Here is a 15,993-nt window from a genome sequence, read left to right on the forward strand (position 1 = left end):
AAAAATAATGGTGCCTGTCTGGGATAAAGATCACTTTAGAAGTCCCAGACATGTAGATATTTTATTTCTATCATTAAAAAAAAGATGAAACTTGCAAAGAATAAACAGACCACTGAGTCAGCAGGTGTAAAGCATCTTCACTTCTGCTTGTTTCTTTTGTTGAACACTGTTGTATTTGTGAAGGGTTGACCCTTAGGATGGATGGTGTAAAGGCTGCCTAGTGCGAAGTCCTAATTTCAAGGAAATTTTCATGTTCTGTTCTTTGACGGGGTATTGACTTCCAAAACACACACACACACATGCCTCTGATCTTCCTGGGGATGAGTCACAGTGCAACGTGGATGCGAAGCGCTGGGATCAAATTTGCAGCATGTTGATCACTGCTGATGACAGGACGAGATGTTCTCTAATCCCCTGTGTGGGGTTATAGAGTGTGCTTTATTAAAAAAGAGGACTTAAAGCTATTAAAAGCAGAGTGCTGAGGTTTTTGTTGATTTGAGGGGTTTTTTATTAGTGCTCTGCTGTAGATTTTAAAGTATATAAAGTAACAAATGTTACCTTGAGCTTAGTGGCTTTAAATGCTGGGTTAATTTACACTCAGAGCGGAGCTTTCAGTGTCAGGCGGTCTCTTTTCTTTTTTTTTTTTTTTTTTTTTGCCACCATAAGCACTCAGCTGAAACAACAGCTATGACTCAGTTGACAGTGAACGCTGCTTGAATTGATTTAGTCCGAGTTCAGATTTAGCACATAATCATGTTCAATTTGATCCACTGTGCTGCCTAGAGATAAAAGGGTTGAAAAAATAGATTTAGCTTATGTCAGTCTTTGTGGTGATGTCATTGCCATGAGAGATGGAATAGCGCTGTTACTATGCTGTGCCTGCTCAGTTGGTGGGTGTACGGGGGACAGGCAACCAGCAACTCACTTTAAGTGCACAGAGCTTGTGTTGGAAGCTTGCAGGCATTGCCAGCGCTGAAACTGAATCTTGGACTGTTCAATTGCAGTACTGAGCTGAAGATTTATTTTTTATTTTTTGTTGTTATTTTTTCTTCCATCATTTGTTACTCTGAGCTTCCCTAACTCTGTGTACAAAGGCGGGGGATGCCAGCCCGTAGCATGGACTGTGATGTTTCCACTCTGGTTGCCTGTGGGGTTGATGTGGAGGTTTTTGCCAGCCAAGAGGTTAAGGTATGCGCCTGCAATCCTTTTGTTGCTTCTTAGAAAAGCCTTTGGGAACAATAGGCATTTGTATGTAGCAATTCACTATAGGGGGGCAGATGAGATTCTGCTGCGGTGGTTAAAGACACGCAGTTAAAACAATCTGTAATTCGGGGAGAGAAATATGGGAGAGGAATTGTGCCTGCTTTTTAGTGTGTTTTGATAAGCTGAAAAAATAGCCTGGTGTTTACTCTTTAATGATATAAGAAATGAGTTATATAACTGACATCTGTGCATATGCATGTTTCATATTCATAAAAAATCTTTCATTGTTAATTTTGTCAAGTTATTTTTAGTCCAGTGTTACTTTTTACATCAGCCTTGCCGTAAATGTTATTTATTGATGTTGATAACCTTCAGATATCTTTACTTGGTTGAACAGCAGCTGTTTCTTTCCTTCACATTCAATCAAATGTGCAAGCATGAATTTTTTGTGAAGGGTTAAAAGTTTGTAGCAAGTATTTTGGTGCATCTGCAGTGTAACAGAACACAAAAAGTTAGGCATCTTGCATATCATATGAACACCTGAAAAACAATGCTTAAATCTAAGGCTTGATAAGCAGGGCTCATATTCTCTTAATTAGACTGCTGTAGAAAAGTCATTGTGTGTAACTGCTTACTGTTTAAATCAATTATCTTTTTCATTTATTCTCATATTACTGCAAGAAAATCACTGCAAATTAAGTTTGAAAGAGGAATTCTAAGTATGCTTTTCACAGATCATCTGAAAGAGCTCATAGATGTAATACAGTGATATACAGCAGTTTATAAAGGAGAAAGGTACAGACAAAATTAGTTTCTAATCTGATGGTTCTTAGTATTCAAAGACTAGAACAGGGTAAAAAGGATTTACAAATTGGAGGTCAAATGTTGAACCTCTGTTCTGTTTGGTTCTGAATCAAACATTGAAGCCACTGGAAATATCTGGAAATAAAACTACATTGATTTGCAAGAGGCTATGATGATTTTTATTTCCCTGTTAGTTTGTTACCATGTGCCATCATTTATACTTTGTACAGATGCTTTTGTGTTGGCACCAAGAGATTCTTCTTAATTTAAGAAGCTTTTTCCTAACAGTTTAATACTGGGTTTAGAGATAAAATAGTGAGTAATTCAGAGGAATGATTCAGGTGAGGAGTCTTGCCTGCATTTGGACAGGTTTCCTGTATTATTTTGAAGTAGTAAAATATTTATCTGCTTATTCATTTATTCTTTTTTCTTTTTTTTTTCCCGTTTTTTTACTTGAAAGCATTTTGTTTTAACATGTAGGATTTACACCTGCATTGATGTGATCTTGTACCTGGGTCTTTCTGTGTCTGGTCCACGTTCAATGTAAGACTGTGCAAGAAATTAAAGTTGTAGTGAGCTGCTTGTAGCCTCATTCTTATGTCAGTAGCAATGCAAAAGCAAAATTCTGACTTCCATAAATCAGCAGAAAGCATTCCATTGACTTGGGTAACACTTAGATTAGCCTGATTTAAGCTGCAGCATCTATAAAGTGTGGGCCACGAATATGAGATAAGAGAACAAAAGGGTTACAGAGACATTACAGGAATTGTAACCCTTTTATGTTACTTGGACTTTCTGTACCTTGTTTGCTTTGGTTAAAACTGCCCTGTTTTGCTTTTTCCCCCCCTTATGTCTGAATTAAAATGTTGATTGCAAAGTCTTTAGGTATATTTACAGTGTGGACTGCACTGCAGACTGCACTGCAGCTTAGAAACTCAAAGTCTACTTTGAAGTTGCCTGGCTTAAAGGCTGTGAGCAGCATGTCCTCCGTGACCCACAGCTCACTGCAGGCTCATTTCCACTGGGTTGTCCCCAAACTCTGTTGTGGAGGCTGTGGCCAGCTCTGTGCTCATCCCCGGGCTCCCCATGCAGCAGCCTGCAGTGTGGGCATCCTCTTTGTGAAAGTTTCTCTGCTGCTGATAGTTTAAAGCTGGAGATACCTACTTCTCTTTGCTCACTTCCAGGAGAATTGCAAGGAAAAAACCAATGTGGCTTTTTTTTTTTTTTTTTAATGCAAAAGGATTCACTTCAAGGTGGGGTTTTTTGGTGACAGCATGGTCACAGCATAAAAAAGTTTATGTTGACTTCGATAGAATGGGGAACAGCTTTAGGGTTAAAAAGGAAGGAGGCTGTTGCTGAGAAGAGATGGATGTGGAGGAAGAGCAAAAGCAAGCGCAGAATTCCTGCCTTCTCCACCTACCCTGTGACTACCCCTCTGCCCAGCTCTTTTGTGGGTCAGCCTGAAAGCACAGCCATCATTGACAACTAAAGTCTAAGCTATTGTCCCTTCTCCGATAGAAGTTTTTCTTGCAGGGAACCTTCTCCCTGTGTAAAGGGAATGTTTCCTCAGTGGTAGAACAGATATTAAAGATCTTACTATATGTATGGTGCTTGGTGAGATTTGCTAAAATGAGCTGTTATTCCTGTAGAAGTAGTTCTCTGATGTCAGCAAGAGTTGTGTTTAGGGTTTAGGATATGCTTACAACATATCTCACTTTTATTTCAGTTTAGGTTTAGAACTGACGTGAGGCTTGGGAGAAGGATGCTGGATGTGCTGAGCCATTGTTCTCCCAAAAGGTTTGGGAGAAGGATGTGCCTGTTCTGAGCCAGTGTTGTCCCATGAGGCTTGGGAGAAGGATCCTGGTTGTACTGAGCCGTTGTTCTCCCGTGAGGTTTGGGAGAAGGATGCTGGCAGCACGGAGGGATCGCTGTGCACTTTGCAGCACATGTGTTGGCCACAGCTGCAGGCTGGGGGTGTGAGGAGCCTGCCAGGCCTGCAGAGGAAGAGCTTGGTTGTTTGGGCTCTGGAGCAGCAGCTCCCACAGCAGGTGGCAATGAGGACTCCTGGAAGTTGCCACTTCTCAAGAGCATTGGCCCCTCAGAGCTGGGGAATTCTGATACAGAGCTGGCTTTGGGCACAGGGCTTGGAGCAGAAGGAGCTCTCCAGCTTATTGCTGCTTTTCCACCTCTGAAGGAGACCTTATTCTGTAGGCATTATGCTCTTAGCATCTGGCAGTCAGGCTTGGAAACACTCTCTTTCCATTTGGCCTCTGGAACAGGGGAGCAATTATTTAGTACTGAAGGCAAAGCTTTTTAGTTGCTTCATTTGGAGCTGCTCATCCTTTCAATGAACAGAGGCTTGTATGGGTGCCTTGGAAATGGCAGCTGGCCCCCAGCACTTACACCGTGGGTTTGCCACCCATGAACCCATCCAACAAGCCCTTCACTACTGATCAGCTGCTGCTTTGAGTTGCCTTTTCTAATCCAAAAAAGTGGGTCAGGCTAATCAACACACTACTGACTGTAGATCAGGAACTAGAAGAGTTGAGAAGGCAACCACAGAAATCACAAAGTGCAGTTCTGCTTAGAAGCTCACCTGGATAATTAAAATTCTTTCAGTGCTTCTAGATGATAATTTCATGTAATGATCTTTGTTACATAAGCAATTAGTTAATGAATATCTTGTTTATTTCTAATAGAGGAATTCCAGACATCACCAAAACAGTGGCAGAGAATTTAAACTCGTATTTCTTACTCTAAGTAATGTGTTTTTATATGAATAATTCTAGATATTCTCTCCTCATTTGTGTTCATGCAGACCATTCCACTTGGGAACAAGGTAGGATTGGGGCAACTTGGCACTACTGTGAAAGGGAAGAAATAGTAATGATCCAGATGGATCGCATCCTGAAGACAGTAATGGGTTGTGGGTGGGACCATTATCTTAACACAGGGAAAAAACCCAATGTGGACATAAGCCAGGCAGCAAAGGGAACTAGTAGAAATAGTTTCACTGTTTTGACTGTTGCTTTGGAGGATTAATCCCCATTGGAGCAGGATCTCTGTCAGTCTGTAAACTCATTACTCAGTTCAGATGCTCCAGTAAGCACCCTGCTAATGGGAGTTGTTTGGGATGGATGGGTTGGAGGCCAGTCACTGTCCTGCAATTGCCTTTAACATGTTTTGCAGTCTTAACTTCTGAGGTCTAAAGGGCAAAAGCACACTAGATGCCTTTGGTTTTTGCTCTCCACTTAAATTCTGCACTTGTCTAAGTGGCTCATTCACAAAGATGTTCGGAGGTTTAATAAGTTCAAGTGCCCTAAGGTCAGAGTCAAGTAAAGAAGACTGGAAAAAAAAGAGAAGAGTGTTGCTGCCCCTCTGGACGGTGCCAGCTGTCCAGTGGCAGGAAGCATGACTTGCTGGGAGAGTTTCTCGGTCTCTGTCTTTACATCCTTCTCCTTAGCCATGTGAGCTTGATCCGTGGGAAGAGTCTGTTGCACAGTCATAAGACTTCACAGACAGGCTATAAGGAGGAAACCAAACAACAGCATGACTGCCAAAAATACCCTGATGGCTAGAAAGGCCTGCTCTATAACTTCTGTTGGTATTTTCTGTAGTTGGTAGTTCTTTATAATTGCAAATAAGGTTGTGAAATCTGCACGATCCAAGAGTTCTGCTGGAGAAATAGACGTATGTGTTTTTTGATCTCTGCTTACTGTCTGTGTTAATTTAGAGGAGGTAATGGAGAGGAGCTTCCCAAAGGCTGTAGTGCTGTTTCCAGCACACTGACCCTGCTCTTGGCTTCAGGGTCAGCACAGAGAGGCTCTGACAGCAAAACTGGGGCTCGTGCAACCAGTGCTGCTGTGCACTGAGGTGCTCCCAGTTCCAGTCACAGGTTGGGCTCTGCCTCTGTCTTTCTAACACACTTGTGTGAAGGCACCTGGACTCTTTAGGGACATTTCCAAAGAGGTGATAGAAGGGTAAGACTTCTAAATGTCATAATATGCTGTTTAGGCTGATCTTCACTTATTTGTACTTGCTTTTCCCTTGCCTCACAAGAAGGGGATGCTGCTGTTTCATTGGAGGTCGGTGGCAGCTGTAGGTGCTTACACACCTCTGAATATGGCAAACCTTCTTCTCCTTCTTCACCCTTCTAGTGCTAACAGTGAACAGCAAAGCAAGTCAGAGGGCTTTGTATTCTCTCTGATTCTCCTTTCTTTTGGAAGTCACATGAAGATATTTCCCTTTCATAAGGTAACTAGACAGTGAACAGTTTGTCAAATGAAAATAAATGACAACTAACGTGTGTTGGTAGAAGGTGCAGAATTAGTCCGAGGCAGGTAATAAGGTGAGATGGACCTTGTAATTCTACTGACAAATGGCCCAGCCTCTGTGAGGAGCACTGAAGAGTTAGTGATTTTCTTCAGCACATTTGAAAAAATTTGAAGAATTTGAAGAATTAATTTTGAATTAATTTGAAGAATTAATCAGTGCAGCTATAGATTGAGGTACTTGTAATACGGATACAAGTGTGATACTGATTTTTCATTAAATAATTACTTTGGTTCAAATTCTCAGAAGGACCTAGAGAGGTAAAGTTTCTCTTCTTTCTCTTCTTCTCAAAAAAAAAAAAATTATCAAGGACCCATAATTTTCAGGTCTGTAGTGTTCTAGTCTCATTTTCTTCTGAAGGTACTGTATATGTGCAGTCTTTTGCCTCAAATTTTACTGATGCTGGTTGCTGCTGCCTAGCATGACTAAGCTTTGATACTGAGTAATGTTGCAGGTTCTGAGGCAGAGGTCTGCACCAACCTTGTATGTATCTTTAGTAATTTTTTAGTAATTTTTAGTTTAGGGTTGTTGTTTTTTTTTTGCTTATAGACTAATACACATGCTTTGTGGTTGGACAGTTCTTCCTTTAATATTTTCTAGGGGTGATTCTACCAGAGGCCTTAAATAATCTACTCAGTTTTGATCATTCAAGTGCTAAACAGCCTGTTTGCTTTAGAAGATGTTGCCTAATCGTATGCGAGAGTGCAAACAACCGTGACAGTGTGGTCTTGAGCAAAGAATTCTTCCGTGGCAAAAAGACTCTGAGGAAATTGTACCACAGTTTGTCAAACACTTGGCTAACACACAGGCTGCCAAGGCCCAGAAACTGGCCAAGCAAAGCATTCAGTCAGTGGCCCATTGCTGGAAGACTCTGTTTTCCATCCACACAGTGGTGCCACCATTGTGGGCAGGAGCTTTTCCTGAAGGTTTCCCCGATTAATATGATTTTCAGTAAGCACCTTCTACTTCTAAATGCCAACAGAATTAAAATTTCCCCCGGGGGAGACTTCTCCCCTTTCTTTTCCTTATTGGCAATGCCTCTGAAAAGCATGTGCAGCCATCAAGTTTGGCTCCAGCCTGTTTTCCATCGGGGATTCTGGTTGATTTCTGCTTTGTCTATGTCCATTCCTGAAAGCACAGACTGCCATCTCACATCCTCAGTGTTCTTGCGATGCCTTTAGCTGTCCCCACATAGAATTCCTGTTGGTGCTGAATCAAGGGGAAGCCTTTGATTGTAGCAGCTGTGATGGAGTCAACAGCCCCACTGTCCTGGCAGGGTGGGAAATCAGATGGATGGGTCTGTGTAGAGGTGAATGCTGCCACACCATCTCCATGGCACATTCTCTTCTCTATACCTGGAGTTGCTGGAAAACCTCAAAGTGGTGTTATAGGTAAAAAGTTCCAAGTGTTCTCATTTGCGTATGGAAAACTATGGAATGAGGAAGTAAGTTCTCTGATAAGGAAACTGGATTTAGAATGCAGCAGAGCTGGTGTAATTAATGATTCTTGTTCTTAATAATCATGTTCTGTAGATATTCAATCTCAAATGTTGTTGAGCTCTAGGCATTTTCCAGAGACCAAGGAGTTGTGCTCAGTTAGTAGCTGATTTTGGTTGGTTTTTGGTGGGTTTTTTTGTGGTTTGTTTTTGTTGGGGTGTGTGTGTGGTTGGTTGGTTGGTTGTTTTGTTTTTAATTAGCTCAAACTTGCTACTTTTCAGAATCTGCATTAGATTCTGGCAGACAGAAAGACTGGCTTTATCTTGCAGGATGGCTTCATGTTTATCAGGAGCATGGAAGAGCCTCCAGTTTTGCAGCACCAGGTAGTTCCAGCTGTTGAAATAATAGTCCCTGAGCTGAGAAACCCAGTGAACCTGTTGAGCTCAGAGCAGGTAGGAACAGGCAGCTGTACAGGGGAATTTCTGCAGCTCAATTTGTCACTTGCAGAAGAATCTCTCTGCTTCATCTGTTGCAGTGAGGGATACGTTTGCCATTAAAAGGTGGAGGCATTCAGAGAGCTAAATCACGCAGCAGGACTTCTGCTGCACAGCCAGAGAGAAGCCACTTGGCTGAAATCTCACTTGTCCTTTTAGTCATGTAAGTCAGATGTGCTGGTGTGAGACAGATGAACAAATTATGGTAAAAAAACCTGCTAATCCTCTCAGTAAAAGAAATTCCATTTATGGAGGAGATAAGACGATGATTGTTTTACTTGCTGTACAAATCTTACTCAAACTTAACCACCCTCAAGTTTCATCATCCTTTGGTGTGTATCCTCTTGCATGACCACAGTGTTCATTCAGTCTTGGCTGCTTTTCCATGTTTCTTAGAGAAAACCGATAACTAAACCACTAAGAATAAAAACTTCCGAAATGTCTGAATAATTACACCTATGCTAGGAAATTTGTTTTAACCATAAAACAAATTGTTGGTTGTGTTGGGGAGTGAGGTGGTGCATATTTTGTTTTGTTTGTAGGATTATTATTTTATTTGCTAATGCTGATAAAAAACAAAACCATAAAGAACCCACCAGCAGAAATGGCCTTTTTCCCTCAGAGAAGGACATTTATTTAAAGGAAGGAAATGTCTCTAAGGGGCAGATCATAGGTGGAACTGTTCTGAGCTGGGGGAGGAGGAAATCAGTTGTTCGAAATGTGGCTGACATGAGGAAGGGGATCATGGGGTTTGGGAGTAGGGAAGTCACTGTGATGAAGTGCCTCTGTTGAGAAAGAATGGGGAAAACTCCTGTGGAGACTGGGGCAGGGAGGCAGGTGGGGCAGGACTTGTGTCTGAGGGTATGACAGCAGCAGGGCAGTCAGGATGGAGGAAAAGCACATGAAAACGAGTAATAATGGGAGACCAAGGTGAGAACAGATGACTTTGACTTGTGCTGTAGTGAAATGATTTAGGGGCAGAAGATGACACAAGGTGCTGGAAAAACCCATTGATAGTCCAAAAAAAAGGAGGATTTTGTGACAGAACTTTCATCAAGCAGGTGTTAAGTATCATGAAAACCTTAGTTAAATTAATCTTGACAGCTTTCTGCTTTACTGAAAGCATCTTCCACAGGCTTCCATCCCACCTCCAGGTAACAAAATCCCTGCATGAACAGCTACTCTGGGCTGCTGCCACTCTCCTTTCAACTCCCTCCTCAAAACTTTTTGTGGTTAAATGTCTCACAAGAAATTAAATGATTGAAGATGGCAAGACTAAGCTACATATGCATTCTTGGGACAGTAAATATTTTGGAAACCTTACCAAAAAAATTCCAATATATTGTCTTTTACTATATATTTTATTCCTGTCTCTTCAGTCTTTCTGCTTTATCCTTCTGGAATGCAAGAAGGAATTTTGTGTTTTCCCTTGTTTTTGTTTAGTGTGATAGATGATACTAAAAATAAATAATGCTAATTTTTAAACTGTTGGAAGTATCCAAACAGTACGTGATACAGTAAGACATAGGAAATTTTGAGACTCTTCTGGGTGCAGGTTTTTCAGCAAATGGAGGTAGATAATTTTATTTGATTTTCAATTTTGATTTTAGCAGTTGAAGAAATTAATAATGGCAAGTACTGTTGGTGAAAATTATTTTGAATTTAGCTTTTGAAATAAAGTCTGAAGTCAGAGAAAAATAATTTTTCTGAAAAGTCATTTTCAGTGACGTTATGGAGCTGGTAAATAGTGTCTTCTAAGAAGATTATCTTAGAGACCAAGAAGAACATGAGAATTAGCAGCTAAGGAGGTGCTTTTGAATGCATAATGGAGATTATCTATCCTGATGCAAAGAACAGATGGGACAATCTCAATAAGAGACTGTTAGGGCTAGATCAGATACTCCTTTTGCTTTACAGCAGTTTAAGGATTTATATATAATGTGAAAATCAAGTGTGCAAAATAACAAAATAAGTTTCAATTAGCAGAGGTTTTAAATAAGAACAAGGAAAGTCTTGTGATGTATAAAAATTAAGAGGAAAACAATGTCCATATTCATTAACAGCAAGATACATAATGTGGGGAGGGTTATGGTGTGACTGATTTCATTTGTGTTACATAATAACACAGATAATTACCTAAATTAATAGAAAAAACAACCCTAGTAGTGGCCAGAGCAGAGAAAAACTGCTAAAAATTCAGGGGTAAAACAGACATTTAAGTGTACAGGACCTGCAAAAATCTACCTAAGAATGCTTTAGGGTGTAGCTGAAATAATTTTTTACTGTTTGAAATTATCTTTGAGAATTCATAGGTTACAAAGAGACTGCTGAGGATGGGAGATGCAAAAAAATAGCATTTGTGTTTAAAAGGAGGAGGGAAAAAGACCTGCATAAGTACAGGTATTTTTATCTGACTTGAATTTTGGAAATAACTTTAGAAGTACTTTGGAAATAATTAGGCCTGGGCTGTGTAGACCAAATCATGTCAAATCACTGTGCCGTCCTTGTTTGACAGGGCAATGGGATAAGTGGGATATGGGAGATGTGGAGTGTAGATATTTTGACTAAAGCTTTCACACTGTTCAAGTCATTTCCATAAGTAATCTACACTCCAAATATAATTTCCATAAGGTGGGTGCAGAGTTGTTTACAGAATGTCTGAACCAGAACCAGTTCATTCTCAAATGGTGAAAGCATTTAAGCAGATAAGCTCACATGTTCCTTCCTGAAAGCAGGTTGAGAATAATGACAGTAGTCAAAAAGAGAAAACGTAAAAAAATGTGTGAATGACACTGTTCTGGTGGGGCAGGGTCAAAATTCTGAACAACCCTTAGTTAAACAACAGGATGAGATTTAGTGCAAAAAGAAATAAAGTCACAGCTATATAAAGGCATTCAGATGACTAAACAGTTGTGTGGTGCAAATCTCTTGAGTTCTAGTGAATGGCAGTGGATAATTAGCATCAGTATCATACTTCTGTAAGCAAAACAAATGTGGATTCACTGAATGATTTGTGTTAGAAGGGACATTCATATATCATCTGGTGCCACCCCTGCTGTGGACAGGGACACCTTCCACCAGACCAGGTTGCTCCAAGCCCCATCCAGCCTGGCCTTGCCCACTTCCAGGGATGGGGCATCCACAGCTTCTCTGGGCAGCCTGTGCCAGGGCCTCACCACCATCACAAGGAAGAATTTCTACCTTAGGTCCAATCTAAACCTGCCCTGTTTAGCTTAAACTCATTGCTTCTCGTCTGTCACTACAGGCAATGGTAAAAGTCTCTCCATCTTTCTTATAAATCCTCTTTAAGGATCCAAAGGTTGCCATAAACCTCAGAACTCCTAAAGCCTTCTCTTCTCCAAGCTGAACAACCCCAACTCTCTCAGCCTTTCCTTACAGGAGAAGTGCTCCAGCCCAAGTTTGCTGTTGCAGCTGTGCTGTTTGTCTCTGGTGAGACTGGTTAGACTTTTCAGATGCACATTTTCTTGTCTAGAAAGGAGATTTCATGTTGCTACCTTGTTTACAGAGCCTAAGAAGAAAACCACTGATGTGTGAAAAGTAGTACTTTTATCTTTAGAAACAGCTGATTCCATGAGAGGAACTGCAGGGCTGTGTGACCAGCCAGCTTTCTGCAGGCGGTTGCCAGTCCTTGAACCAGAATCTGAGAGTTGTTGAGCTAAAAAAAATTCTTATTAACCGAGACAGCTGGGAGCAAAGCCAAATGCTGGGCCATAGCAGAAATGAGTATGCTGCTTATGTTAGACAGAAAAAAATTATTGGCATACTTAAATTTTTAGAGGTTTGGGAGCTGATGCCTTTTTGCCTGTTTTTTTTTTTTAAATAAGTGAATAAAGAGGGAAGATGTTGAGCTATTTGCTTCATGCTTTTGTAGCACATTATTAGACTGACACTGTTGAAAAACTGTAGTGACGTCAGCAACCTGCCCACAATCTTAACTCCCGAAGTGGTGATATTTTTGGGATAGGGGAAGGAGCTTGGCATACAGTAGTAGTCACAAAACGAGTTTACTCAATGCATGCTGCATCCTATAAAACAGTACAGAATATTTTTTCATGTCACTGGCTCAGCATACATTCCTGCTTAAGCTTTAACTATTATACAGTTTTATAGTTTATGTATTGTATAGTGAAATAGCAGAGCAAAGGACTTTAACAATTCTATAAAGAAAAGGTCTTGGATAAGGAGAAGTTACTTTGGGAATAAGTAGTTGGTGTAAGTATGGTAAAATGATGGTATAATGGGAGTGTACACTTGTGTGTAAAATGAGGTGTGTAAATGATAATGCTGCAGATTGGTACCTATTGAACTACTCTATTCTAGAATCATAAAAATTAGACAATCACAGACTGGTTTGGGTTGCAAGAGACCTTAAAGATGATCTAGTCCCACCCCCTGCCATGGACAGGGACACCTTCCACTATCCCAGGTTGCTCCAAGTCCCGTCCAACCTGGCCTTGAACACTCCCAGGGATGGGGCAGCCACAGCTTCTCTGGGCAACCTGTGCCAGGCCCTTACCACCCTCACAGCAAAGAATTTCTTCCTGATATCCAATCTCAACCTGCCATCTTTCAGTTGAGACCACTTACTTATATGAAGGTACCCTCATTGGTTTATTCCCCACTAATGTTTTCCATTAAATTGAGGTTCAAATGTAGCAAATCCAGTTCTACTGTGTTTCTGGTTTGAGTATCCCTTAGAGAAAGTCTGGACTGTGCTGAGCATGAAGGTATTCGCTTTTAGTTGATAATTTGCCCTTCTTAATTAAATACTACTATCCCATACTGATTAAATACAGAGTTTTCAATTTCAATTCAAAAGTGTAAATTCTGTTCTTGGGGCTACAACTGATGCTGCTTCTACAGTGCAGTGATGTGCAGCTGGATGCAGGCACAGTCCATGCATCAGACTGAGTGGTCTGGGACACCCTCTGACTTCTGAAGATGTAACCTCCGTAGTGAGCAGGTGCCTTCCCTTTATTTTGAGTGACTGCTTCCACCAGGTTTGGCATCCCACTTCTCCTGTCATTTAGAATCTATTTGCACCAAAAAAACCTTGACTGCAAAGCCAGACTCCTTGAGTTTGTCCTGTGTGATGGGAGGCTTAGGTTGGATACCCCAGAGGGTGATTGGGCACTGAGTGGGCTCCCCAGGGAATGGTCACAGCCCCAAGGCTGACAGAGCTCAAGGAGTGTTTGGACAACGCTCTCAGGGACAGGGTAGGATTGTTGGGGTGTCCTATGCAGGGCCAAGAGTTGGGCTTTGATCATCCTTGTGGGTCCCTTCCAGCTCTGGATGTTCTCTGGTTCTACACGTCTGTCTCCAACATTCCAGACTGGCACAAGGGCATTTGCAAGGCAAATGCGACACAGAGCCAGTGTGAATCAGTGCCACAGGGCAAGAAACTATGGGATACTAATTATTTTTATGTGTCCTACTTATTTTTAAAAAGCTTGTTCATGAAAAGAAGAAGATCTCCATTTGTTACCACTCTGCTTGCCAGTCACAGGGCTCGTTCCTTCTCACAAATTGCTCTGGATCTGAGAACTGCAGCTTCAGTTTCATAATCCCAGTCCAGTATCTTTTTAATATCATGCTGTTACTGATATATTTTTCACATCAGAAAATGAAAAGAATTTTGATGAAGACCAGTGCTACTTTTAGCTCTAATATGGGATTAGTCTACTTTTCAATTCTTGTTTCTAAACAGAATTCATGCCAACTGGAAATTTTCCAGTTGGTTGAAAAATGACATGGGAGCAGTTTGGTCAGGAATATTTGCTTTTTCACCCTGGGGTTCCTGCCATCTGCCTAATAAAACAATTATATCACTGTAAGACTGAAATTCCCTGTCCTGTCTGGAAGTGGATAGTACTAGTGGATGTTGAGTCAAATGGAAACCTCTGCTGCTTTTTCTGCCCTTCTGTACCCAGTACAGAACCTGTATCTGTCATCTCAGCCTTTTTGGGTGCTGGAATCTGCTTACTAAGTCCACACAAATCCTCTTTCCTGGCCTGCACAAGCCCAGTTGTCTGATGTGTTCCAAATTCTTGATGTCATGAGGTACTGTAACACTGTAAAGTTCTAGAGGCTAATTAAGCATTTTGGTGTGTATTGGAAATTAAAATATGCTGTTGAAATCTTTTTTCAATAGGCAGGTAAACCACTGTGGGGTGTTCCTTTGGTATTTCACCATCTGTGCAGCTTGAGATCCTAGCGTCCTCTAAGGTCTGTGACCTCTGATGGGAAAGAACACAGCCTCTCTAAGTGTAAAAATATTTCAAACTCACTTTTTTTTTTGCTGAAGTTTACTCAGACTGGAAAGCACCTTCAGTTTTTTTGTTGGTCAGTGCGGAACTGGGGGTTCCAGTCACAATCTAGAAGCAGCATGGAGGGAAGAGTGTATAATCTCTGTTTATGCACATGCTTTCCATCCATTTTCTGCCATGATCTCCAAAATTAAATTCACAGTTAAACTTTCTAGAGTGATAACAGCATTAAGAGGAGTTATACCCAGCAGTTTATAGCTCATTTGAGCCTCCTCTGAAGGCACCAAATCAGTGAATGTGGGAGAATGAGAAACTCACAGTCTTTTATAACTCTTCCAATGCAATGTATAAACATAATCATTTTAGTCTATGGGAGTTCTGCTGTTTGAAGTTAGGAGGAACAGACTGTTATCTGTAGTTATTCCCTTTTTTGAACTAAATATATACATATATATGTATATGTATTTACACTGGTATCTTTACATTTTAGATAGCACAATTCCTGTTGTGGGGAAAGTCTATATCCTATGCAATAATAATAATTTTTTTAAAAAAAGGAAAAAATTCTGTTCAAATAAATGCATCAAGTGCAAATGTTCTCTTACAAACAATTAGTGAAGGAAGGACTACAAGGAGAAAATTAGGTTAAAAAGAAAATATACATAAAGAATTTACATGGATTTTCACTGACAAACTACAGAAGGAGATGTGCTCCATTCTTCTGAGCATGTGGCCTCCTCTGGACCTGCTCCATCAGGTCCGTGTCCTTTTTGCAGTGGGGTCCCCAATGCTGGATGCAGTAGAGGGGCAGAATCCTCTCCCTCACCTCCTGCATTCACTGTTTTTGGTCCAGCCAAGGACATATGTGATATATATCAATCTGATGTCAATATCTCCGAATCTGTCACATTTGTCAACAAGACATTACCTTCTCTTCCAGCCCAGCAATGACTTTTTCTTTAGTTTTCTTTTTACCACTTCCTTACATGTTTATCTCTGAAACTATTGTTTATACCATTAATTCTGAAACACTGTTTACACGTAGTTGATGTAGGTTTGCTAAAGACTCCACTCAGCCGCTTGCTGGAGGCACCGTATTCCCGTTCGTGGTTTATCTCTATTGTACAAAGACCCTCCAGTCTCAGAGGCTGCAGCTCCTAGAAGCTGCTCAGATGTACAGACAACAGACCTGCCTGAGTAATTTGCAAATGAAGTGTGAGGCGGGGAATGACAGATGGTCGGGACAGACTGGGAAGAACAAGGAACAGTCAAACAGCACAAGCAGAGCGTTAGACGGTGGTCACGGTGCTGCTGGTTGTGACTGTGGGGTCACTGACTGTGGGGTCACTGACTGTGGGCTGCAGAGGTAGTAGAGAGAGGATGATGGTGAGAGGATGTGCATTGGTGTGTCAGGAGTTTCCCTTGTACCTTTTTTCA

General features: G+C 41.1%; 1 protein-coding gene across 3 annotated transcripts in view; it reads left to right on the forward strand.

The window, feature by feature from the left end:
* The window catches only part of RCAN2 (regulator of calcineurin 2), an 85,658-nt gene that overhangs the window by 41,766 nt on the left and 27,899 nt on the right, over positions 1-15,993 (forward strand). Inside the window, exon 1 of one of the 3 annotated variants that reach the window (XM_069011757.1) lies at positions 1,020-1,188. The exons of the other annotated variants lie outside the window; for them this stretch is intronic. Within the exon in view, the coding sequence (XP_068867858.1) occupies positions 1,102-1,188 (87 nt within the window). The 5' untranslated portion in view covers positions 1,020-1,101. Of the gene's footprint in view, positions 1-1,019; positions 1,189-15,993 lie in introns of those variants that run through there. 3 annotated transcript variants of the gene reach the window in all.

This window comes from Aphelocoma coerulescens, chromosome 3, assembly GCF_041296385.1.
Source record: "Aphelocoma coerulescens isolate FSJ_1873_10779 chromosome 3, UR_Acoe_1.0, whole genome shotgun sequence".
NCBI classification, from domain to species: domain Eukaryota; kingdom Metazoa; phylum Chordata; class Aves; order Passeriformes; family Corvidae; genus Aphelocoma; species Aphelocoma coerulescens.